General features: G+C 35.0%; 1 protein-coding gene across 1 annotated transcript in view; it reads left to right on the forward strand.

Annotated features, from left to right (window-relative positions):
- RALGAPA1 (Ral GTPase activating protein catalytic alpha subunit 1) overlaps positions 1-25194 on the forward strand; it is a gene marked incomplete at its 5' end in the record, with an annotated part of 154894 nt that overhangs the window by 78286 nt on the left and 51414 nt on the right. Inside the window, 3 exons of the mRNA XM_021706446.1 lie at positions 9198-10059; positions 11690-11761; positions 24145-24268. Of these exons, the coding sequence (XP_021562121.1) occupies positions 9198-10059; positions 11690-11761; positions 24145-24268 (1058 nt within the window). The remainder of the gene's footprint in view (positions 1-9197; positions 10060-11689; positions 11762-24144; positions 24269-25194) is intronic.

Below are 25194 nucleotides of genomic sequence, written 5' to 3' on the forward strand. Positions count from 1 at the left end.
AAAAAAAAAAAAAAAAAAAAGAATTAACTCTATATGAATAATTACCAGTATTATATGTGATGAAGTTCTCTTTATACAGGTTGAGAATTCATTATCTGAATTGTTTGGGACCAGAAGTGCTTAAAAATTTGTAATATTTGTATTATACTTGCCAGTTGAACATCTGTAACCTGAAAATTCAAAATCTGAAATGCTCCAGTGAACAACATTTTCTTTGAGTGTCATGTTGATGCTCAAAAATTTTCGGATTTTGGAACATTTTGCTTTTCAGATTAGGGATACCCAACCTGTGCTTCTGATTCAGTTGTTCTTGGACGTTCTTTTTGATATTTTATATATCATAGGATTTCCATACAATAAGAAATTTGGCTTTGGAGTCTGATAGACTTGGTATTATTGAACTTTTATTCTTACTTAATTGTTGAGTGACTGTTTTCTTATTTGTAAAATACAAATAAAAATATTAGCTCCCTCAGCATTGTTTTGAATACTAAGAAAAATAATATATGTAAAGCCGTTTTCACAGTCTTAGTACATAATGAACTCAATAACATTTTTTAAGCCACATTGTTTCTACATTCAAAGAGTTCACTCTCTGCTATGAAAGATATAAGCAAATAACATTATAACATGAATGTAAAAACAGAAGTATAGGCTGGGCATGATGGCTCATACCTGAAATCCCAGCAGGAAGCCAAAGCGGGAGGATTGCTTGAAGCCAGGAGCTCCAGACATCCTGGGAAACATAGTGAAACCCCATCTCTACAAAAAAAATAACCAGATGTGGTGACACATTCCTGTAGTTCCAGCTATTGAGAGACCAAGGCTAGAGATAGCTTGATCCTGGGAGTATGAGGCTGCTATGAACTATGATCATGCAACTACACTTAAGACTGGTTGACAGAGTAAGGCCCCATCTCCAAAAAAAATATGTACAAGATACAGAAGTAGTCCAGAGAAGCCCAGCAATTACTGTAGGATTTTAAGAAGGGGCAATATAACTGGGTGTGGTGGCTCATGCCTGTAATCCCAGCACTTTGGGAGGCCAAGGCAAGAGGATTGCCTGAGCCCTGGAATTTGAAACCAACCTGGGCAACTTGGCAAGACCTCATCTCTAGAATAAATTGAAAAATTAGCAGCTGGACATGGTGCACGCCTGTAGTTTCAACTACTTGGAAGGCTGAGGATGAAGGATTGCCTGAGCCAAACAGGTTAGGGCTACGGTAGCAGTCAGGATCATGCTACGGCACTCTATCCTGGGTGACAGAATGAGACTTCAACTCAGAAAAAGGGGGTGAGGGAGAGATACATGATCAAAATTGTATAAAATTTGACGTAGTGTTTTATAGAATTTAGCAAATTATGACCCATACCTGCTGCCTGTTTTTATAAATAGTTTTATTGGAATACATTCTTATTGTATCATTACGGCTGCTTTTGTGTAACAACAGCAATGTTGATTAATAGCAACAGAAATCATGTTGTCCACAAACCAGAAATATCTATTATGTAGCTCTTTATTGAAAAAGATTGCAAATCCCAAGTATATTAGATTGATTTGAACCATTAACCCAGAAGCGGAGAGATCAATCATGAAGCTGTTGGACTAGGTCAAACAATAGTTGCTTAGGGCTTAAACTAAACTTTTTATTGAATTACTGAGGAATGGTAGTAGGAATGGAAAGGAGAGATGGGCATGAGAAATATTTGGGAGACAGTCAAAAAGCTTTGAGGCAGGTAAGGGAAAAGGAGGAATCCAAGTATTTACCTAAGTAAGTAGGTTTCTGACTGGTTAGAATCTGACTTGGATATTGGTAGATTTTCCCCAAAGTAGAGTAAGAATATTAGAAAAAGTACAGATTTGGGAGAGAAAATGAGTAGGGCAGTTGAACATGATTGTTTTGGGGGAACCTATTAGATATTCATGTAAAGACATCTAGTGGACAATTAGTTGTATATACAGATCTAGACCTTAGTGAGAAAACTTTGTCAGGACTCTGTTTACACATGTAGCTTCTGACACGAAAACATTGGAAAAGAAGGAAAACCAGCAGAGAATAATTTCTCAGAAACCAAGAGAGGAGAAAGCTTTTTAAAAGACTGACCTTAAATGATAAGAGAGGTCAAGTACAAACGGTCTTAAATGATAAGAGAGGTCAGGTACAAAAGGACTGACAAGTATGTCTGCTTTAGTTTCAGCAAAGAAGTAGGAGGCAGAATCTCATGGCTGTGGATTGAGTAGCAAAAAGGAAGTAAGGCAGTAGAGTCATCCAATGGACAGTACTCTTTAAAGAAGGATAACTTAAAAAAAGAAAGAAACAGAAAAACAAAACAATAGGTAAGCTAAAGAATGATTTAGGGTTAAAGGGGTTTTAAGGATGAAGAGAGTTGAGCTTATTTATAAGATGAGAAAGAAGTAAGTGGGAAGGGTATCATTAATAGAGAGAAGTCTCTGAGGGGATGAGCTGGAAAGTATAGGTACTAGGATTAGCCTTCGTTCTGAGACCAGAAAAAAGCAGAAGATGGAAGTAATTCAGTAATTAAGAGAATTGACAAAAGTTACCGAGAGCCCTATAATAGAAAACAGAAACCACAGAGTTTTGGTTGTACCAGTCAACAAGTAGTAACATGAATGTGTCAGAATTACTAGGGAACTATGGACTTCAGAACATGGGTATATGCTTTAGCCATGGAACCTAGGCTTGGTCAAGGATTGAACTGCTACCAGGAAGTGACTAATAAGTTGGCAGAAAATAGAGTGATCTAGAGAGTTAGAAAATAGATGAGGTTGGAAATAAGTAGCTAGAACAGTGGTTGCCAGCCTTGTCTACACATTAAAATCCTGATGCTCTAGTCCCATCCATAGAAATTTTGATATCCGGGATTGCTGGGATTCTTAAAAGCTCTGCATGTGACTAATACACAGCCACTGAGAGCATGAGTATGTTAGAACGCGTGTTTTTAAAACAGTTTTTAAAGTAGTGGAACCTCTTCAAATAAATTTTACAAAAGCCCAATTTGTAAAACTTTTAAAAGTAGAACTACAGCAGAGTAAGAGGCCTAGAATCCTGTTGATTTCTTTCCTGTCTATCTTGAAGGACTCTACAAAACACAATACACTACACTAGGCAATTGTGGTTAAAGAGTAGGCAATCAAGGAAGAGTTTGATTCTTAAAGGTAGAAGAGTTATAAATGAATAAAACATCTAGGATGTAACCATGGTCATAGATTTATGGCATACAATGCAAGTGAAGAGATGAGGTTAGAGGTCAAGGAAGTAGGGTTAGGATTTTGGGTTGACTATAAGGTACAAATAGTTTGTCTAGAACACAAATACACAGGTGAAATAGAAATATAAGATTTAAGTTATTTCTCAGATATAAAAGGGGCATAATCGAGCAATATATGCAAAAAATTACACAATAATTCATACAACTTAAAATTAGCTGCTTTGATTTGGTATAGTAAAATGGAGGGTTTATTAACTATATTTTATAGTAAAATAAACACTATTTTACTATAAAAACATAGTTGTGTGAAAATATTAATTGTTCTTTGTATGTAATATAGTATATTTCTTGAACAAAGCAATACATCGAATTTGCTTAGGTAAAAGGAATTCTTAAGTTTGTATTTCATACAGAATTTACTCTACCGCTATCAAATAGTCACTGCATAAGAAGCAAAGGAAAAGATGTAAATAGATGAGCATAATACTGATACCAAACACTCTGGGCAATAATATTCTCTAAATGTATTGAGTCATTCCCTTTGGACTTCCTCAAAGGTATTAAGGACCAGATAAATACAGAGTCTTTTAGGAATAGCTGTGAGTTAACAGCACATGATTTTCTGATCTGTAGTGACCACATGGTGAATATGGTGAAAATGACTAATCATTGTGCCCTTGTCTAAGGCATGCTTCATCATCTTCAAGTACTTTTTTGGCCAAAGATTTCTAAGCATAGTGTGTCCCTAATAAGCTCAGTATTGGATTGAACAAGTCTGATTTGAAAACTATTGGCAGGAGTAGCTGTAATTATTAAATTTACTAAAGAATAAAGCAAGGTAGTGAAGTTGGCTTTTTGTCAAATGGCAGTAGTCTTATTAGCAAGAAGTCATCATTTGCAGGGTCAGAGTGAAAGGAGGCTCCAAAGGATTCATTCTGCCCTAATTATAGTTTCACCTATACATATTATGCAAAGCTAATATTTAAAGCATTTGCCAAAATTAACTTCCTCTGCATGTTCTATTACAGTACAGTGAATTGCAGCAGCTTTTTATGTCTTGTGGCTTTTGTATGCCATAATAACCTGTAATTATGGGTTTGCTGCAAATACTGTAGGGATTGTTTAATCTGACTATCTGAAAAGACAACCCTGAATAGACTTATTTAAATGAATGCTAGTTACACAAAGCATCGATATCTTCATTTTGCATTTTCTCACAAGGCTGGCTATTTTAGAATTTCATTTTGAATTTCTAAATTAGAGAATTTCATGTCTTCTTTATATCTTAGTAGATAAGTAGAAGAGAGATATGTATATTCTGTAACTTATAACTCAAAAATAAGTCTAAATAAATGTAATTGCTCAATTAACAATTTGAGAGATTTTTATCCTTTATATCCTTTATATATAGACTTACATCCTGAATTTAGAGAAACAATTTAGGAAAGAAAATGCTTTTATCTACATCTGAAATCTAAATTTACTCTTTACGTGTTTTCCATATTAGTATTACAACAGATTTGCAAATATGGAATGGACAGGTACCTGGGCTTGTAGGTTTATGTTTTAGGAACTGGCTCATTCTTGGAATTTATTTATAAGCACATTGTAAAAGGGAACTCACAAGACCTAGGTTCTTATAATGCTTTCAAAGTGGAATGATTTATATTGTTTCTGATTTTATGATTTATATCTACTTTGTATGTAAGAGCTTGTAACTTACCTTTACAAATAAATAAATGTTATTCTTATAGAAAAATAGTTTAAGCAGTTTTATGTATTTTATTCATGATTACAGAACAAGCCAAAGTCAGAGATTCTTCTCTTTTCTGTGATTGATTCTTTTGAATTATACTTACTTTCTTCTTCAGAAGGTAAACTTTTATGCTTCTGCAAAGAAGATTCAGTGCTTAAATGAGTCACCTATTTAACTTTGCAACTCAAAAGGAAGAAAAGGAAAGTAAAGAATAGGAAAAAATTTCTTTATCAGAATATTAAAAATCATTCATTGTAATTTTTGTTACCATTTAAGACATGATTTAGTATTATTTAAGTGAGTTTTTTGATGATCTTTGCTTTTTATGTAATGATTTATGCTAAGTAATACTTTTTTTGAAGTATCTATACTCAGAAAAAAATATTGAATTCACTGTTTTCTTATGTCACAAAGAAAAGGGCAGTTTAAGTATGGAAAAGGAAAAAATAACACTGAACTGGGAAGCAAAAGACTAGCCTGATGTGAAACCTCCTGTGATAGGCAAGTCACTTAACTGTGTGAACGCATTTGTTTTCATGTGCAAAATGAGAAATACCAGCTAGGTTATTCTCTTATAGTATGAACGTTTATTATATTCTAAGTTATAATTAGAGAAGGGAAAGCAGACACTAGATTCAAATCACCCCTCTCTCATCATTCAGTTATATATATCTTTTTACTTTGCTTACATTCTTTAAAATGGAAAAGTTAGGCTAGGCTCGGAGCCTGTATTCCCAGCACTTTGGGAGGCCAAGGCAAGTGAATTGCCTGAGCCTCAGGTTTTGAGACCAGCCCGGCCAATTTGGTGAGACCTCATTTCTACAATAAATTTTTTTAAAAAATTAGTTATGTGTGGTAGCGCGTGCCTGTAGTTCCGGCTACTTGGAAGGCTGAGGCGGAAGGATCTCCAGAGCCCAGCAGGTCTACGCTGGGGTGGCCATGAGTGTGCCATGGCACTCCAGCCTGGGTGGCAGACTGAGGCTCCTACTCAAAAAATAAATAAATAAAATGGAAAAGTTAGATTAATCATTTACTGTTATTATCTAGTTGAATGACTGATTTTCAGAACTAGCTATAAAAATAATTTTAAAACATCTCAATATAATTGGAACTTTTAAAGTAAACTAGGAAATGTTTATATGTAGATGCATGTAGACATAACTTAATTGATAATGGAAGATTAAAATTGTAATACTCAGTAACATTTTTAAATCAACCAAAGCCCGAGTTTTTGGAATTGGAGATGTCATTGGTATCAGTGGCATAGCGACTGGTTGGCTTCTTACTCTCTGCCTATACCTAGTGATATTAGTTCTGCATCTTGAGGACTATAATCTTGTAAGTGTAACACTATTGTTCTCTCTTGCCTCTTCTTAGGTAATCATACTAACAGTGCACAAGTTATTATTTTTTATTTAAACTTAAGTTTATTGAGGTATAGCTTACATAAAATTTATTCTTTTTTATGAGGGAATTTTTCTATATTGATTATGTTGGTAGTAATTATATACAGTTACCAAAACCCATTAAATTAAATACCTACAATTGGGAAATTTATTGTATGTAAATTAGGTCATTCTTACATCTATATTTATTCTGACAAATGCTTATTTATTCTGGCAGGTAGGTCCTAGTGTTCCCGACTGATTTAACTTTCAGAGAGTGTAAACAGTACTCAGACATGATCACTCTGTAACTGTGATAGAATAATGCAGAAACACAATCACTCTATAATTACGTTTGAAACTAAATAGAGATAAGAACACTATAACCATAGCACTATGGCCATATGCATACACACATAACACATAACACCAAACATCCTCTTCTAACATGAGCATCTAATGTTTTTTTACTAGTGACAACTCTCCTTCCACCTCTTGAAGAAAAGCATAGATAACCATCAATCAATTGTCCTCACTCCCTGACACCACTCAATCCAGAACTGGCTCCCACATCAACCCTCCTTAGAATTACACTGGCAGTCTTAACTAGTAGGCTTTGAGAAGTCACTGTCTCTTTCCTTTCCCCTTTACTCTCTCTTTCTATTTTCTGTCTTCCTTCTTCCCTTCCTTCCTTTTCACCTCCTTTTTCATATTCTGACATTAGGGCATCTTGCCTTTCCAGGCCTTCTAGACTACTATTCTTTGAGTTCTCTCTTTCCTATAATTTTTTTGAAGTGCTCATATGAATATGCTTATTACCTTTTTGCTTTTTCTAATGTGCTGAAGGAAGGAAAAAAATGCTTCTTGCATATGACCAGCTACTAGGCTGGACCATAATGACCCTGAAGAACATCTAAGAAAAATATAATATGCAAGCAGATCCATCAGATATTTTTGCCTTTATTTACTTATTTATTTATTTTTAGAAAGCAGGATTTATTGAAAGGACAGAAAAGCTCCCACGGTGGGAGGGGACCCGAAAGGGGTTGCCCTATTTTTGCCTTTAAAATAAAATTTTCTTCATATATTCTGGTACTGGCTATACTAACTCACTGTCAAAATTGATTCTGACTCCTAAAGATTAGTTGGACTATCTCTTCTTTCTGAAACACTTTGCCGTCATCAATTAGAGCCATAATTAAATGACATTTAAAGCGTACTGTAAACTATATCTCTAAATCTAGATTCTGTTCATGACATAAGAAATACATCAGTTGGATAGATTTCATTGACTTTTTAATCTGTGCATTTAGGGATTTCGTGTGATTGACATACTTTTGATCTTTCAAGCACTTTGGGAGGTGGGGGCAAGAGGATTGCCTGAGCTCAGGGGTTCAAAAGCAGCCTGGGCAACTTGGCAAAACCTTCAGAGGTCCAGCCTCCACAGAGCAGGGCCTGAGGTGAGGGGAGGGTATGAGAAAGAAAGACAAGAGACAGGGTAATTGGGAGGTCTCTCTCCTCAATAGGTGAGAGCCCATTTATTATTTAGCATGCTTCTTATATAGGGCACAACTAGGGCAAAGCTGTACAAGGGGTTATTGTAAAAACAAGCAGTATCAGCTTTTGGGCCAGGCATCCGGGCCAGGTGTGATTGATGTCATGTCGCTTTGCTTTATTATAAAGTAACAAATCAAGGTTAGGGGAGATGAGCGAACCACAATGGACTTATGTTGTTACTAGAAGGTGAGCTGTTCTATGTTTATCTTTTTGTACCTAGGACTTTATTGTAGCTAAGACTTTATCTGTACTATGTGCACCCGGATGTGTGGGCATTCAAGACACCGCTTCATGTAGCAGGCTGCATTCCTCACAGCCTGCCTTTGGCTAGGATGCAGAGCTTCCAAGCGAGACTTTGCCTACAAGCTTGGGGTACTCAAGGTCCACTACGTTTTACGTAGCAGGCTGCATCCCTCACCTGTCTTTGGTTAGAATGCAGAGCTTCCAGGTGAGACCATTACCTACAAGCCTGGAGTACTCAAGGCCTGCTACAGTGGCAGTGCTTGTCTGCTCCCCACGTCACATCTGCTCCTTGATGAGGGAGTATAGCCTTGGTTCCTTGAACACAAGCCAAGAACACAAGGGCCTTGTCAGCTTATGCTCTGGTCTCCTTCAAAGACCTCATCTCTACAATAAAATAAAAAAATTTGTTGGGCATGGTGGCACATGCCTGTAGTTCCAGCTACTTGAAAGGCTGAGGCTGAAGGATTGTGAGCCCAGCAGGTTGAGGCTACGGTAGCTGTGACCTTGCTACTGCACTCCAGCCTGGGCGACAGTGAGACTTCAAACTCCCCCACCAAAAAAAGAAGGGGAGATACATGGTCAAATTTGTTTAAAGAGCACTTTTGACAATTGTATTTTATAGGAGTTGGCAAATTAAGAACCATGCCTGCTACCTGTTTTTATAAGTAGTTTTATTGGGATCCAATCTTGTTGTATCATTATGGCTGCTTTTGTATAACAACAGCCTGAGTAACAGATTGAGACTCCAACTCAAAAAAATAAAATAAAATGATCTATATTTAAAGACTTTGGTTTAAATTATGGGTCCATTAGCAGAAATTTCAAAAAGGTTCACCTTATAAATAAAACTTTATCAAAATATGTTTTTCTTTCTTTTTTGCCATCATTCATTTCTGTAATACAGAATCTAAATTAGACATATTAACAATGTAAAGAAATCCCTATTTGTTGTGTAATGTTCCATTGTTATATGACTCCCTAGGAAGCAGCAGTATTCCCCACTCATTTATATTTTTCTTTTCTAGTGAGAACTCAGATGCAACAAGGATTAATCTCTATAGCAGCTCGCACTGTTATTACACATCTGGTAAATCACTTGGGCCATTATCCAATGAGTGGTGGTCCTGCTATGTTAACAAGTCAGGTGTGTGAAAATCATGACAATCATTACAGTGAAAGTACTGAACTTTCTCCTGAACTCTTTGAGAGTCCAAATATCCAGTTCTTTGTGTTGAACAATACAACCTTAGTGTCCTGTATCCAGATCAGATCAGAAGAGAATATGCCTGGAGGAGGTTTATCTGCTGGCCTTGCATCAGCCAATTCTAATGTCAGAATCATAGTACGTGATCTCTCTGGAAAATATTCTTGGGATTCTGCCATACTGTATGGCCCACCTCCTGTAAGTGGATTGTCAGAACCTACATCTTTCATACTTTCATTGTCTCACCAAGAGAAGCCAGAAGAGCCTCCTACAACTAATGAATGCTTAGAAGATATAGCAGTAAAAGATGGACTTTCCCTCCAGTTTAAAAGATTTAGAGAAACTGTACCAACTTGGGACACGATAAGAGATGAAGAAGATGTTCTTGATGAGCTCTTGCAGTATTTGGGTGTCACTAGTCCTGAATGCTTACAGAGAACTGGAATCTCACTTAATATTCCTGCTCCACAACCTGTGTGCATTTCTGAAAAACAGGAAAATGATGTTATTAATGCTATCCTTAAGCAACATACAGAGGAAAAAGAATTTGTTGAGAAACACTTTAATGACTTAAATATGAAAGCTGTGGAACAAGATGAACTAACACCTCAGAAACCTCAGTCAGCATTTTACTATTGCAGATTGCTTCTTAGTATATTGGGAATGAATTCCTGGGACAAACGGTAAGCATCTAGGAGACCTTTTTTTCTTTTTTAATGTTAGTCTTACTCATTTTCTTATAAGCATTTTAGTCTCTGTTTTGTTTTGTTTTTTCCTCACAAAATTTGATCTACCAGTTAGTTCTTTGACTATTAGGCAGATTTTTTTTTTTTTTTAGACTACTGAGTTATATCAGGATTTAGGGGAATTAAAAGACAATTTAACCCAGTATATTATTAACATTTTCATAGTGACTACTAGAACCTTTTGACTTAGAAATTATAGCTCATATGATTAAAAAAGCATAATTTTTTTCAACCTTCATATAAACCTAACAATCTTTTTTTAGGTCAGCTACAATATGAACATTTCTGGCTTGAATCTGGGAAATTAACTCAAGATTCAGGATGAAATCAAAAATAGAATCTGAGTTTTTTGCTTGAGGTTTTTTTTTACCATTTTGTTTTCTTCATGCTATAAAACCTTATTAAAAACCTACAATAAACATGAAACACTTCAAGTAAGTTAGGTAGGAGTTAAATGAAAAGAGCAATGTACTTAAATCAGCAGACATAGGTCACAGTCACTTAACCTTTGAGCCTTAAGCTGCAGTCTACAAATTGAGAGTAATTCCCAACTCACATAGTGGTAAGAATTGAATTAGATAATATGCATAAAACACTGATTTTATATACTAATGTAAACCATTAATGTGCATTTAGTTTTTAGTTTCTGTGTTATGAAAAGCTGTAGGAAAATAGAAGGAACATCATTATTTAATGTATTGTTTCTGTTCGTTTCATAGTAGGGGAAGCTCGGATATGAGTGAACTAATAAATCTTAAAAGTAATTCAAATGTATGTAAAGCATCGAAATGGAGTTCTACTTGCTTGCTTAGTATTTTTGTTCTTGCTTGACTTAAACCTATCAGTTTATTAGAAGAGAATCTCCTCTGCCTTACAGGAAAGCTACGTTATATCAGGAACATAGTTTGCCATATGGTATGTCCAAGCATAGGTAATTGCCACTCAGTTACAGCATAAGTGCATTCTACTCTCTTTTTCTGTGGAACTATCCATAATATGTTGTCCTTTGAGAAAAATTAAAAATGAGAAGCTATGTTTTACCAGAGCAAGCATTGATTTTTGTGAAAATAATTTGTGCATATTTAGCACCCATAGAACAGATTTGGTAAAATGTATACATTGCTTCATAGTGTAAAAAAAATACATACAATGTAAAACAAGGAAGAAAACATTCCATCTGGATTATACATAACTTGGCAATAATTTTATTTCTGTGAATTTTTTTTCTCATGAAATACAGTTTGCTCACATATTTTTATGAAACTCTTGAGAAGGAACCTACAGATAATTTTGTTCATTTTTTTGGATGTGAGTTTGGGAAACTCACAGCATCTGCAAGGAAAGATTGAAGTGGCCAATATATAAAATCCACTAGCAGAGATGTTTGAAGGCCTGATAATGACATATATTCTTTACATTTTTTTTAGGGTCTGTTCTCCTTTGTGTTAGAAGTATGAAAAGGCAAGAAAAGTGTAAAAGTTGCATGAGTAGAGTGGAAAGTATTTCCGGAACTGTCATGTCATTCACTGCAAAGGTGATGAAAATGTTTATAAATCTCTCTATTTAGGAGGAGCTTTCATCTCCTGAAGAAAAATGAAAAGCTTCTTAGAGAACTAAGGAACTTGGATTCAAGACAGTGGTAAGTTATTGGAAAACCTTCATATAACTAGTAACTTCCAGCTGTCTAAGTAGAATAATACTGTAAATAATATTCTAAATAGTATATAATACTATGCTATTATGTTATACCCTTCTGAGCAGAAACTATTTCGTTTATAGAAATGAACTAGAAATAATATTTTTAGAAAAATTTAGGACTGCATTAAAATGTTTGGTATCTTTGAATTGTTTATACCTTTTTATACATTTCAGAATCATCTTCTGAATCACAGAAAACTAATGTCCTTTGATTTTTCCCATACTTAGACACAAGTCACATTTCTTATTCATTAAATCTAGTGATTGTGATGGATTGAGCAGCTAGTCTGAAACAAGCTACTCACCATGATATCACTATTTTATAGCAATGCAGAGTGAATAAGACGATTCAGGCCATTCCCACATGAAACAATTCTACATCTTTCTCTTTTCTTTAAAATTTCTATACTAAGCTTTCTTCTAACAAATGTTAACAGTGTTATTGATATATAGATTACTTTTTCTGTTTTATATTTTCCATAATAACCAAATAAATTAAAAATTATTTTAAGTCCAGGCACAGTGGCTCACACCTGTAATTCCAGCACTTTGGGAAGCCAAGGTGAGATGATTGCTTGAGCCCCCAGGAGTTTGAGACCAGCCTGGGCAACATAGCAAGACCTTGTATCTACAAATCAAAAATGTAGCCAGGCGTGGTGGTGCATACCTGTAGTCCCAGCTACTCGGAAGGCTGAGGTGGAAGGATCACCTGAGCCCAGCAGGTCAAGGCTGCAGTAGCCATTATCATGCCAGTGCTCTCCAGTCTGGGTGACAGAGTGACTCTGACACAAAAAAAAAGAAAGAAAGAAATTATAGAAAGTGAGTAAAGATTATATTTTTCCATAAATTTGGCAGTGAAAAGCATGAGAGGAATAGGACTGTAGCTTGAAAGAAGAATAATTGCGGAAAGTTTTGTTTTTTGCTGTTTTGTTTAAAGGCAGATAACAAACATTAAAGTTTACAGTAAGAGGAATACGAAAAAGTACAATATAAAGAGGAATAAGGATGGACTTTGGTACCGTTTGTGGGAGGTTTCCTGATTATTTGTTTAACTTTCAGTTTTCAACAACTTCAGATCATTTAACATACAGGGTTTTCATTTTTATGTAGTCATATCTGTCTTTGGATTTCCTCAATTTTCTATTGTGTTTAGAGAGTTCCATCTTGAAATTAGTTAAACATTTTACTATACTTCCTTCTAGATCTTTATGTATTTAATTGAAGTAGTAATTATTTTACATTTAATTTTTATTCCTTCTGGAATACATTTTGATTTGTGGAATGGTAACTGAAACTAGTTTGAATGTTGGAGAAAGTCTGTAATTTGTTGAATACACTATACCTTCCCTACTTATTTGCTGTTTCCTTTATCAGACATTAAGCTCTCTGCTTCAAAGCTATCTCTGTTGATTTTTCTATCATTTTTGTGCAAGTATTACCCTGCTCAGTGTTTTATAGCTTTATAATATATTTTAATATCTGATAGGCCTAGTCTGCTTTCTCACCCCACCTGCACGCAGTATTCTTTTATTCAATAATCTTACCTGTTTATTCTTCTAGATATATATTAGAATTATGCCATTGTTTTTTAGGGAAAAAAAATTCCATTTTGATTGGATTTTTTATAAAAATCGCATATGGAAAAAATAGGCATCATTATCATCATCATTCTTTCCATTCATAATCATGCTGTTTTTCATTCTGAAACACAGACATTTACTTGTATGTGTATTTCTAGATGTTTTATTGTTTTGCTGATATACTTAACAGGACTTTTCTCCTATTTTATCTTCTGGGTTTTTCTATTTTTAATATTTATCTTGTATCCACACACCTTAGTGAATGTTCTTTGATTTTAAACATTTTATTGTCTTTCTGTTAGGATTTGTCTAAATATATAATCATTATCTACAGTTAATCTCTTTTCCTAATACTCATACTTGTTTTTGTTTATATCACGTTTTACTGTACTGACCAGAAGTTGCAGAATAGTATTAAATAGTATAGTAACAGTGGGCATCCTTGTCTTTCCTGATTTTAATGGAAACACCTCTTCTGTGTCATCATTAAGGAAAAATGATTTAAAATAATTTTTTTAACTTTTAATTTTTTTATTTTAAAGATGAAGATAGATAGTTTTTTATCATGCAGAGAAAGTAGCCAATATCTAGGAGTTTTTATAAGGAAAGGACATTAATTGTTATCAGAATTATTTTCAGGCATCTATTCAGATTTTCATATAGTTTTGATTTATTAACTAATTTGGTGTGTATTGTATTTTAATATCGCTAGATTGGTAATATTAAATAATATTTGTATTTTGGGGATAAACCCTACCTGATCTTCCAGTTATCTTATTGTGTTAGAGTAATTTCATTTTGAGTTAGGGTATGTTCTACCCATTAGCAGGTTCTATTATTTTTTGTCCTATTCCTGTTATGTTTTTAGAATTTATGTTATATCTAACTTTGTAAAATATTATCGGTTGCTTGAAATTCAAAAGAATCCGTAAAATTGCTTTTTTTTTCCCTTTCAGTTTGTTTCATCCTTATTAGTTTTCTCAGGTTTTCTGTTAGCTCTTGGGTAAATTTCATTGTTTTTGTTTTTTCTTTTCCAAAAATCCATTTCACTGAGATATTCAAATAAGTACTAGTAGAAATTCACACATGGTATCATGTTCTCTATTACATTCCTTTTCTCATTTTAGTTTCGTGAGATTTTTTAAAAAAAATTATTGATGCAATCTACTTAGTCTTTTCAAATAAATAGTTCACAATTTATTATATTCTGTATTCTAACTCATTAATTTCTATTCCATTATTTTCTTTTTCACAAGCTTCATTTTCTTTTTCTTATGTCTAGAATTGAATTCTATTTGCTTAATTTTATTTTTTATTATTTAACAGTGAAATAATCTTAGGCTGAAATTTTTTTCTCAAAGGATAGTTCCGGTTCACTCTTGCAGTCTTAGCTTAACCATCACTTTCTGGGAAAGCCTTACTTTAAACTACCCCTGCTTTCCACCCTCCTTCCAGACTATGTTTGAATCTCCTTCCATATGCTTTTACAGAACCTGTAACACTTCCCTATCAGCATTTATCATATTGTATTATTATTACTATTCTTTTTTCTTAAGCAGAATTTATTGAGAGGACAGAAAAGCTCCCACAGTGGGAGGGGTTGCTCTGTTACTACTCTTATTGTTTAGCTATTCCTACTACTTTCCAAGAGTTACAAGAACTTTCTAAGTAGTCTGTGGGGTATTCATTCTGACTCTTCTCCATAATAATTTATCTATGGTACTAGATCAAATCCTTGAGGGTAGGAATCATACTTTTTTTGCTATCATGCTCACCTCAAATCTATCTAGTTTCTACCTCTACTACTCTACTGCAACTATCTTCTGAAGGTTAGTATCCTGACCATCAAGTCTAAAGTTCTTTCAGTTCTCACCAGCCTCATTAATTTATGTAATTAAATAAATTTAATTTAATAGGTATGTTTTAAAATTAGAGCAGTTTTACATTTCCCCTGCTATTTGCATCTTGTGTTAATGCGATACATTTTTTCAATTGATGAACCAATAGCAATACATTATTAACTAAAGTCCATAGTTTACACTAGAGTTCACTCTTTGTGTTACACATTCTATTGCTTTTGACACATGTGTAATGGTATAGACCTCCCATTATAGTATCATACAGAATCGTTTTACTGCCCTGAAAATCCTCTAAAAATTTAATACTGTTGTCTATTCTCTTTTTAAGATATTTCTCTCCACAAATTTCTATGACACTAAAACTACCTAGGTCAACTCCTAATTCTCTAATTACTCCAACTTTGTCTTCACTGGCTCATCTTCTGTTTCCTACCCTTATAAAATGGGTATCCCCTTCGCTGTTCGCTTCTCAGCCTCTTTCTTTTTTGTCTTCATACTCTTCTCTCTCAGTTTTCAGTCATGAATTTGCAGCTGACTGTTAACAAGTTTTTACCTACCTCCTTACTGTCATTTCTAGGTCATCATTTCTTTCCCAAATCAGATCTTTCTCTTAATTTTTATACTTATTTTTAGAAGTACTATTTCAAAGTTATCCAAATTGAACCATCTCCTTTCCCTTGCTTTTAGGCTTTTATAATCATGGTGTTAGTTTGTTTTATCTTTCACCTCTGTCTCTTCTTGCTTTTTTGACTCCTAACTCTTTGATTCATGTCGTTATTACTTCTTTCCAAGACAGTTATAAAAACTCTCTAAATACTCTGTGGGCTCTCATCTCCTAACCCTTCCCCCTCTAGACAGTCTTCACCATCAAAATAAGCTGTCTAAGGTAAAAATTTAAGGTGAGTGAGAACACTTTTTAGTGACTCTCCAGTAATGCGTGACCAGATTCTTTAGTCTAAAACTCAAACCATACCAGCCACCTTGGCAATCCACAGGATCTTTTATTTATCTTATGCTTTTCTACTTCTTGGCTCCTGCTAAACTATGTCCATTCTTATGCATACTTTGAATATAGCAGGGATGTCCTTGAGGCAGAAAAAAGTTTTTAGACACTATATCAAATGCAGAAAAACGTTTTTAGACACTCTATCAAATGAATGCATGTCATTTATTTGTTTTCTGTCTTTAAAGAATTGATTTTAAATAAAGAAAACAGCATAATTTCTTATGCAGTGAGATAAAAAAAATTCATTCTGATTACATGACTGTAAGACAACTTTGGGGCTTCCTTCTTAAGCCAAGAAACTTGGGAACAAACTTGATTATAGAGAACTAGGAAAGAAAAAAATGAAAGGTTACTTAGTTTTTGCAGACTTACCTCACTAGACCATTTATAGATCCTTTAACTTCTTTGGGTAGGCTAACTAATTCCTATTCCCCATGGTTGAACCACAAAATTAAAATTTCATATTTCAAAATAACATTTTATTGCAAAGTAAATACAAGGATTTGGAAGTGTGTATAACTTGACAGATGTCACTTTGAGTATTCCAGTAGTGAGGTAATAATATTTTCCCAGTACTGTACATATTCTTGTGGAATATTTATAGTTGCAAACCCAGTAATCTTAATTACTTTTTTTTTAATCTATATTTTTTTATTATGATGTTGTGAGGTACAGTTAAGGGTTAGGTATACAATTACGTTTCATTCAGGCACCCTGTTGATAAGAGGTGTTTCCCCGTCCCCAGACAGGTATTTGCTACTATTAATCCCATCTCCCCCCCAATTACTTTTTAAATACACCTCATTATTTACTATTGTGATGCATATTAATTTCATGGCAATATAATAAACATTTTAGCAGCTATAGTTAGTAAGTAGAAAAATAAGAAGTGATGAAAGATTAAAATTTGGCATAAAGGGCAGGTGAACTCTGCTTCTTTTATTGTATTTTGAAGATTTATGTTCTGTTTTCTCCTATATGACACATATACTTCCCTCAACTTTTAGATTTATGTAGTATTAGATGAATATTCTATCCAGCTCTTCTCAGCTTTGTAAATTGTAATTTGTAAACTCTAATTGATAGCCCTTGACCTAGAAAAGTGAGAACATTGAGATGTTTCTTTTCTTTCAGGATTAAAATTAACTCATAATAGACTGTGCTTTCAAATTAAATTACTGAGACATAATTCACATTCAACACAATTCATTCACTTAAAGTGGACGTGTTCTTAGTATGTTTACAAGGTTGTACAACTATCGCCACAACCTAATTTTAGAGTTTTTTAGTCCCTCTAAAAAGAAACCCGGTGACCATTACCAGTTATGCTCCATTCTTCCTGAACACCACTCCTACCCCCCAGCCCTAGACAACGCCAGTCTTTTTTTTTTTAAGTTTTAAGACAAAGTTAATTAAAGAAAGAAGAGAGGAACAAAAGGGAGACATGCCAGAGCTGGCATGGATGAGAGAAACTACCAACAACACTAACCTACTTTTTGTCTCTATAGATTTGCGTGTTCTGGACATTTCATGTACATTGAATCAATTACTGTGAGGTTTTTTGTGGAGGCTTCTTTCACTTAGCATGTTGACTTCAAAGTTCTTTCATGTTGCAACATGTTTCTACTTCATTTCTTTTTATTACCAAATAATATCTCGTTATTACAGTTTCTACAGTTTGCTTATCCATTCATCAGTTGATGGACATTTGGATTGGTTTCACTTTTTGACTATTGTGAATAATGCCACTGTGAACATTCATCGTACAGTTTTTGTGTGGACATATTTTCAGTTTCCTGGCTGTATACCTAGGAGTGGAATTTCTGGATGATTTGATAACTGTCTGTTTAACATCTAGAGGAGCTGCCAGTTTGGCTTACACAGCAGCTGCATCATTTTATGTTCACACCAACATTGTGTGTGTATTCCAAATTCTCCATATCTTAGTCTACACTTGTTATTGTCGGTCTTTTTTTATTATACTCATCTTAGTGGATGTGAAGTGATATGTTGTGATTTTGATTTGCATTTTCTAATGACTTGTGTTGTTGAGCATTTTTCAGTGTTAATTAACCATTGTATATCTTCTTTGAAAAAGTGTCCATTTGAATCCACACTGGGCTGAATGGTATTCCCTCAAAATTTCATGTCTACCCAGCACTTTGGAATGTACTGTGAAAGTAGGGTTTGTAGATATAATTAGTAAAAATGTGGTCATACTGGATTAGATTTAGCCCTACATGTGATGACAGTGTCTTTATAAGAAGGCCACTGGAAGACACAGAGATAAGATGGCCATGTGATGATGAAGGCAGAAATTGCAGTGATACAGATACAAGCCAAAGAATCCTGAGGATTGCCAGCAACCACAAGAAGCTTGAACGAGGAAGGAAGGATTTGCCCCTAGAGCCTTTGAAGGGATCATGGCCCTGACAGCACTTTAATTTCTGATTTCGAGTGCCCAGCACTGTGAGAGAATAAATCTTTTTTGCTGAAAACCACTAAGTTTGTGCAAATTGTTACAGAAGCCCTAGGAAACTAATATAAAAGTATTTGCCCATTTTAAAAATTGGGTTATCTTTTTACTATTGAGTTATATGGTTTTTATATGTTCCTTATCAGATACATGATTTGTAAATATGTTTTCTCACTCTGTAGGTTGTCATTTCACTTTCTTGATGGTATTTCCTACAGCACAAAAATTTATTATTTTGATAAGTCTTATGTACCTATTTTTCTTTTATGGCTTGTGCTTTTTGTGTTGTATGTAAGAAGACTTTGCCTAATGCAAAATCATATGTTTTTCTAAAAAGGAATTTTTAAAATTTTGGTTTTGAGTTGCTCTATTGCTAGTGTATAGAAATGCAGCTTCTGTGTATTAATCTCGTATCTGCAGCCTTTGCTGAACTTGTTTATTAGCTCTAGTAGCTTTTTAGTGAATTCTTTAGCGTTTTCTATATACAAAACCATCTGTATGAAAGTGGGATATTTTTACTACTTCCTTTCCAATCAAATTAGTAATTCAAAGTCTGTACTTGTTAAATACATCTATTCACATAGTCTGTTTCTTCATAAGGTTAGTTTTAAAATTTTGTTTCTTTCTAGGACTTTGTTTTATCTAATTTATCTGATTTTTTTGCATACAATTGTTTATAGTATTCCCTTAGAATCGTTTTTATTTCTGTAAGGTATGTGGTGATGTCCCTTCTTTCATTCCAGGTTTTAGTAATTTCAGTCTTTTTTTTCCTTGCTCATTCTATAAAGGTTGTCAATTTTGTTGATCATCTTAAAGAACCCACTTTTGGCTTTATTGGTTCTTCTCTATTTTCTCTTGTCTCTATTTCATTTGTTTCCACTCTAATCTTTAATATTTCCTTCTTCTTGCTTTGAGTCTAGTTACTCTTTTTCTAGTTCTTAAGGTGGAAGATTTGACTTTCGGTGTGAAATCTTTTCTTCTTTTATAATACAGACATTTAGGTCAGTAAATTTCCAAATGAGCCCTGCTTTCTCTGCATGTCAGGTAATGGAAACTACCTACAACTTTCAATTTTGGTATCATCCATGTTCTTTTTCATTCCTCTCTAAGTATTTTCTAATTTCTCTTGAGATTTATTCTTTAATAACTTAGGAGTATGTTTCATTTACACACATTTGTGAATATCCCAAATTTTCTTTCATTGATTTCTACTTTCATTCCATTGTGGATAGAAAATATACCTTGCAAGATTTCGGTCCTTTTAAATTTATTCATTTGTTTTGTGGCCTAGGATATAATCTATCCTGGAAGATGTTTCATGTATGCTTGAGAAAAATGTGTTTCTGCCGCTGCAGGGTAAAGTGTTCTATAGATGTCTGTTAGATCTGATTGTTTGATACTGCTGTTCAAGTCTTCTGTTTCCTTGTTGATATTCTCTAGCTTTCCTTTGTATAATTGAAAGTGGGATATTAAAGTCTCCAGCTATTATTGTGGAGATGTCTGATTCTACCCTAAATTTTGTCTTGTTCTTGCATCCTATATTTTGGGGCTCTGTTGTTTGATGCTTATATATTTGTAATTTTCATGTCTTCCTGTTAGATTAGTCTTTTATGATTATAAAATATCTCTAACATTGTTTTTGTTTTAAAGTCCAATATAAGTGTGACCATTCTAGCTCTTTTGGTTTCTATTTGTATAGTATTTTTATCCATTCCTTTGACTTTCAACTTTATCTGTGTCTTTGCATCTAAAATACGATGGTGTTTGCTTGGTCATTTGTATATTTCCTAGTGATCTGGCTTCCCCTTAGTGCTGATCTCCTTGATTTTTTTTTTTTTTTTTTTTTTTTGATTCTCACTCTGTGGCCCAGACTGGAGCCCAGTGGCATGCTCATGGCTACTGCAGTCTCAACCTGCCTGACTCAGGTGATCCTTCTGCCTCAGCCTTCCAAGTAATTGAAACTACAGGTGTGTGCCTCTGTGCCTCGCTAATTTTTTGATTTGTTGTCGAGATGAGCTCTCATCAAGTTGCCCAGGCTGGTCTCAAGCCTCTGGGCTCCTCTCACCTCCACCTCCCAGAGTGCTGGGCTCACAGGCATGAGTCACCACACCTGGCTCTTGTTCAGATTTTTTAAAAATTATTTTGTCTTTTTTGGTTCTAGTTATTGAAGGGCCTTACCTTGGTTGATATCATCTGCTTATTGATTAAATTTGTCCTTAATCCTTCTCCGCCAGTTAAATTTTTATCATTTACTGTTGGATGTGTGTGACTCTGAGATTACTATCACACATCACAGAGTGTGTATGCTTTTTCTGTCCCATGGTCACCCAGAGACTAATAGCTTGAAGGTTCACTCTCTGATCACTCCAAAAAGGCATGCACACAGTCTTCCAGATTGCCAGGAATGACTGGATGCAATTTTTAAATATTGGCTTTCTAAACATTGACCCTAAGTTCAAGTAGAGTAGTATTCAGTGCCAGTGAAGCTTTATTTTTGCTGGTAGGTCTCTGTGTGGCTTTGGAAATGCTTTCTTGCCTGTTCTACATCTTACTCTAATTGTTCCTGATTGATTGCCCCCCAGTGCGTGTGCACAGGCTTGTGACCTCCAGAATTGGCTGTGATCCCAAAAGAACTCTTCTTGGCTGTCCCTTTTCCCGATTTTCTCTATTAAACTTCTGGCTTGCTTTGCTTGTATCATAGAGCTGCCAGCTTCTCTTAATTGTTTTCCTCCAAGCACTGTTCCAAATAAAGTCAATTCTTTCAGGCAGAACTGCTACAGAGTTTTTTGTCCTCGTGACCTGCCTTTCACCTTGGGCAAAACTCATCTCATTACCCCTGAGCTGAGGTCAGGGACCAGCTTTTCTGGAGTAACATAGTCTGCAAGTCAGCACTTGAGAGAGTTGGCAATCCCTGGTCTTCTTAGCTTGCTCTTCCTGGGAGATTCTCTACCTGTGAGCAAATTAGAGTGGGGAAGATTGGAACTCCTAGCCTTCTGCCTTGAAAGAGGGAAGAAGGGAGAAGAAACCTCATCCCTACAGTCACACCTGTCTAGAATAGACCTTCAGTAACATAGTGCTGGGGAAGGATGAGAAATGCTTCTAGTAAGCTTCCTCTTCCATGGTGAAACCATAACCCCAGACTCTGAAAGAAGAAAGAGGGAAATGATCTTCTAGGTCTGAGTAGAGTGCCCAGGGTAAAACTTCTGTGACATGGCACTGAGGAGGTGGAGTAAGAGAACAAGTTGTAAACCATATATCAAAAACTGTGTTTTCAGCTGGGTGCTATGGCTCATGTCTGTAATCCCAGCACTTTGGGAGACCAAAGTGGAAGGATTGCTTGAGCCCAGATATTCAAGACCATCCTAGGCAACATAGTGAGACCTTGTCTCTACAAAAAATTACCTGGGTGCGGTGGTGCGTGCATATAGTCCCAGCTACTTGGGAGACTGAAGCAAAAGGATTGCCTGAGCCCAGGAGGTCAAGACTGCGGTGAGCCATGATTGTGTCACTACACTGCAGGCTGGGTAACAGAGCGAGACCCCAACTCAAAACAAAACAAAACAACTATGTTCTTACTGAAATTTTGTAGATTTTCTTGAATGAATGTTTTTCCTTATACTGTCTGACTTTGGGACAATATCCAGAGACTTTAAATGATGTTTTTAAAATCATTTTCAACAGTTAAATTGTGTTTTGCTTGAGAGAGACACTATGTAGATTCCTATTCTATAATTTCAGAAGTCTCCTCCTGGCTCAAATTATATTTTACTACTTATACTAGATTAACCTAAATAATACATCTAGCATACTGAATGTTTGCCTGTGTGCACACCACCTAAAGTAAAATATTGCCATTATTGAAAGCAACTAAAATATCTGTGTTGCTGATATGAAATCCACAATCATAATTTGCAACTTCCTTAAGATTGTGTAGGAAAATCTGGTTGTCAAATGAAATTCTTAAAAGAATTTTAATTCTTATTTACTTGTTGGTTGTGGTTTATATTTTAATTCCTACATGATATGGTATTGAAAACTATTTCTGGTCTTAAAGTTTGTTAACCTATGCTTTGTTAAATCTATCTAAAACAAATATAGTATGACTTAGTTAGCTTGGAAAGCCAAATTTCATTCTTTCTTTCTTTTTCTTTTTTTTGAGTTGGAGACTTACTCTGTTGCCCAGGCTGAAGTACAGTGGCACACTCACGGTGATCCTTCCACCTCAGCCTTACAGAAAACTGGAACTACAGGCGCACACTACCACTCCTAGCTAATTTTTGATTTATTGTAGAGACAAGGTCTCACCAAGTTGCCCAGGACTGGTCTCAAACCCATGGGCTCAGGCAGTCCACTCACCTCAGCCTACCAAAGTGCTGGGATTACAGGTTGAGCCACCGAGCCCGGCCAGAAAGCCAAATTTCAATTAAAAGTGCTTTTATAAACATTTTTAAGGTTACAAATAACTAAAAATAACATGTCCAAGAACTTGGCAACTCCATACAGTTGTATCTTTGTATACAGTAATGTGCTGTATAACAATGTTTTGATCAACAGTGGACCACATCTACTACAGTGACCCCATAAGATTATAATGCCCTATTTTTACTGTACCTTTTTATGTTTAGATACATTTCGATATGAAACTGAGGCATGTTTCATTTGTGCTCAGTACAGTACAGATACAGATACATACTGTACAGATCTGTAGTGTAGGAGTAATAGGTGCTCCTAAGTCTATAGCAGGCTGCACCATCTTGGTTTGTGTGAGTACTCTCTATCATGTTTGCATAGTGACAAAATTGCATAGCAACACATTTCTCAGTTGTTAAGCAACACATGGCTGTGTATGTTTCTTCTTCTATAATGTAAGTATTTTGAAGGAATGGATCGTTTCTCACCCATCTCTGTACTTCTACTTAGATCCAAAACTCAGTCCCTTTAACCATGGGATTCAGCCACATTGCACAACTGATAAGGTGCTTTGTTTTCACACCCATATGTCCTTCCTGATACTTCTTTCCTTCATTTGTCAAATCTGTCTTACTTTCATCTAACTCAATATTATCTTCTCCTTTAAGTTTCTGTTTCTCTGCCAGGGGAGGGAGGGGCATACCTCATCAACAAGGATACCCACAAAATGAACATTTGTGTACCTAACCCTGAATTGTATCCCAAATCTTAAAAAAAAAACCAAAAAAAAGTTTCTGTTTCTACAGTCAGAAATAGTCATACCTTTCTGTTCCAGTGGCAGTTTTTTATTTTTACTTACTGTATTTATTTGTCTCCTTCTGTAAACTATAAGATCTAAGTCTTTTTTAACTTTTTTTGCCACATACCTTGTGCATAGAACTTAATTAGTGGAAAAATTAATGACTAAATGAATGATGTAATCTTGTTTTACAGCCGAGAAACACACAAGATTGCAGTATTTTATGTTGCTGAAGGACAAGAAGACAAGCACTCCATTCTCACCAATACAGGAGGAAGTCAAGCATATGAGGATTTTGTTGCTGGTCTTGGTTGGGAGGTATTTTTTTTTTTATTATGCAAAATATCGGGCAACCCCCTCAGGTCCCCTCCCACTGTGGGAGCTTTTCTGTCCTCTCAATAAATCCTGCTTTCTCAGAAAAAATTATGCAAAATATTATTTTATTTCTATTTGGAATAAGAGAGCTTATTTTAGAAGCATTTTAGTAGATCCAACAGCCTAACAATAGGTTTGTTAACTGTTCCTGCCTTATAGCTCATCTACAAATACAGTAGCAGTTAGGAGATTGAAAGGAAAGGTGTTGACTGTTTTATGGGATGATATGTTGTCAAAGAGTACTAAACTCATAAGTTAGAAGATCTGGATTTTCCTTACAGTTGTGGCTACCAGACTATTGGTCTTCAAACTAGGGCCTAAAGGCTAAACAGAGGCTTTCCAGGAGCAAGTGGGCACACTTAGTTTTGAGAAAATTAGCTTCCAGATCCTCAACGTTACTAAAACTAATGCTTGAGAACCCTGCTATGGTGTCTTGCCTCTGTTGTTGACTTGTAAAAGAAAGGCAAGAAAAAAAAAAGAAAGAAAAGCATACTACTTACCTATTCCAAATTCTACATTGCCTCAGAGGGGTTTGGCACCAACAAAAGAAACACTTCAAGAGGGTATACTTTCAAGAGAGTCCCTGAGAGCAGAGCAAGAAATATTAAAAGGTGTTGTACTTTATGTTGTCCTGGCAACCAACTCATGTCAAGATTTCTCTACCAAATCTGTTTATCTTAGAATTATAACTCAGAAAGTTAGGTATTTGTCAGAGGTGTTTGTATTAATACGTTTACTTGAATTGAAAAATGAAGCGTCAAATATGTTCTAACAGAAAGTGACCTGATGTGACTGAGCAGTATGTGATTAAGTTGATGCCAGACATTTTCTGTATATTGAATCAGCCAAATCTGTAGCTCCAATATTTT

Source organism: Carlito syrichta, unplaced genomic scaffold (assembly GCF_000164805.1).
Source record: "Carlito syrichta isolate Samal-C Ts95f unplaced genomic scaffold, Tarsius_syrichta-2.0.1 Scaffold315592, whole genome shotgun sequence".
Taxonomy (NCBI): domain Eukaryota; kingdom Metazoa; phylum Chordata; class Mammalia; order Primates; family Tarsiidae; genus Carlito; species Carlito syrichta.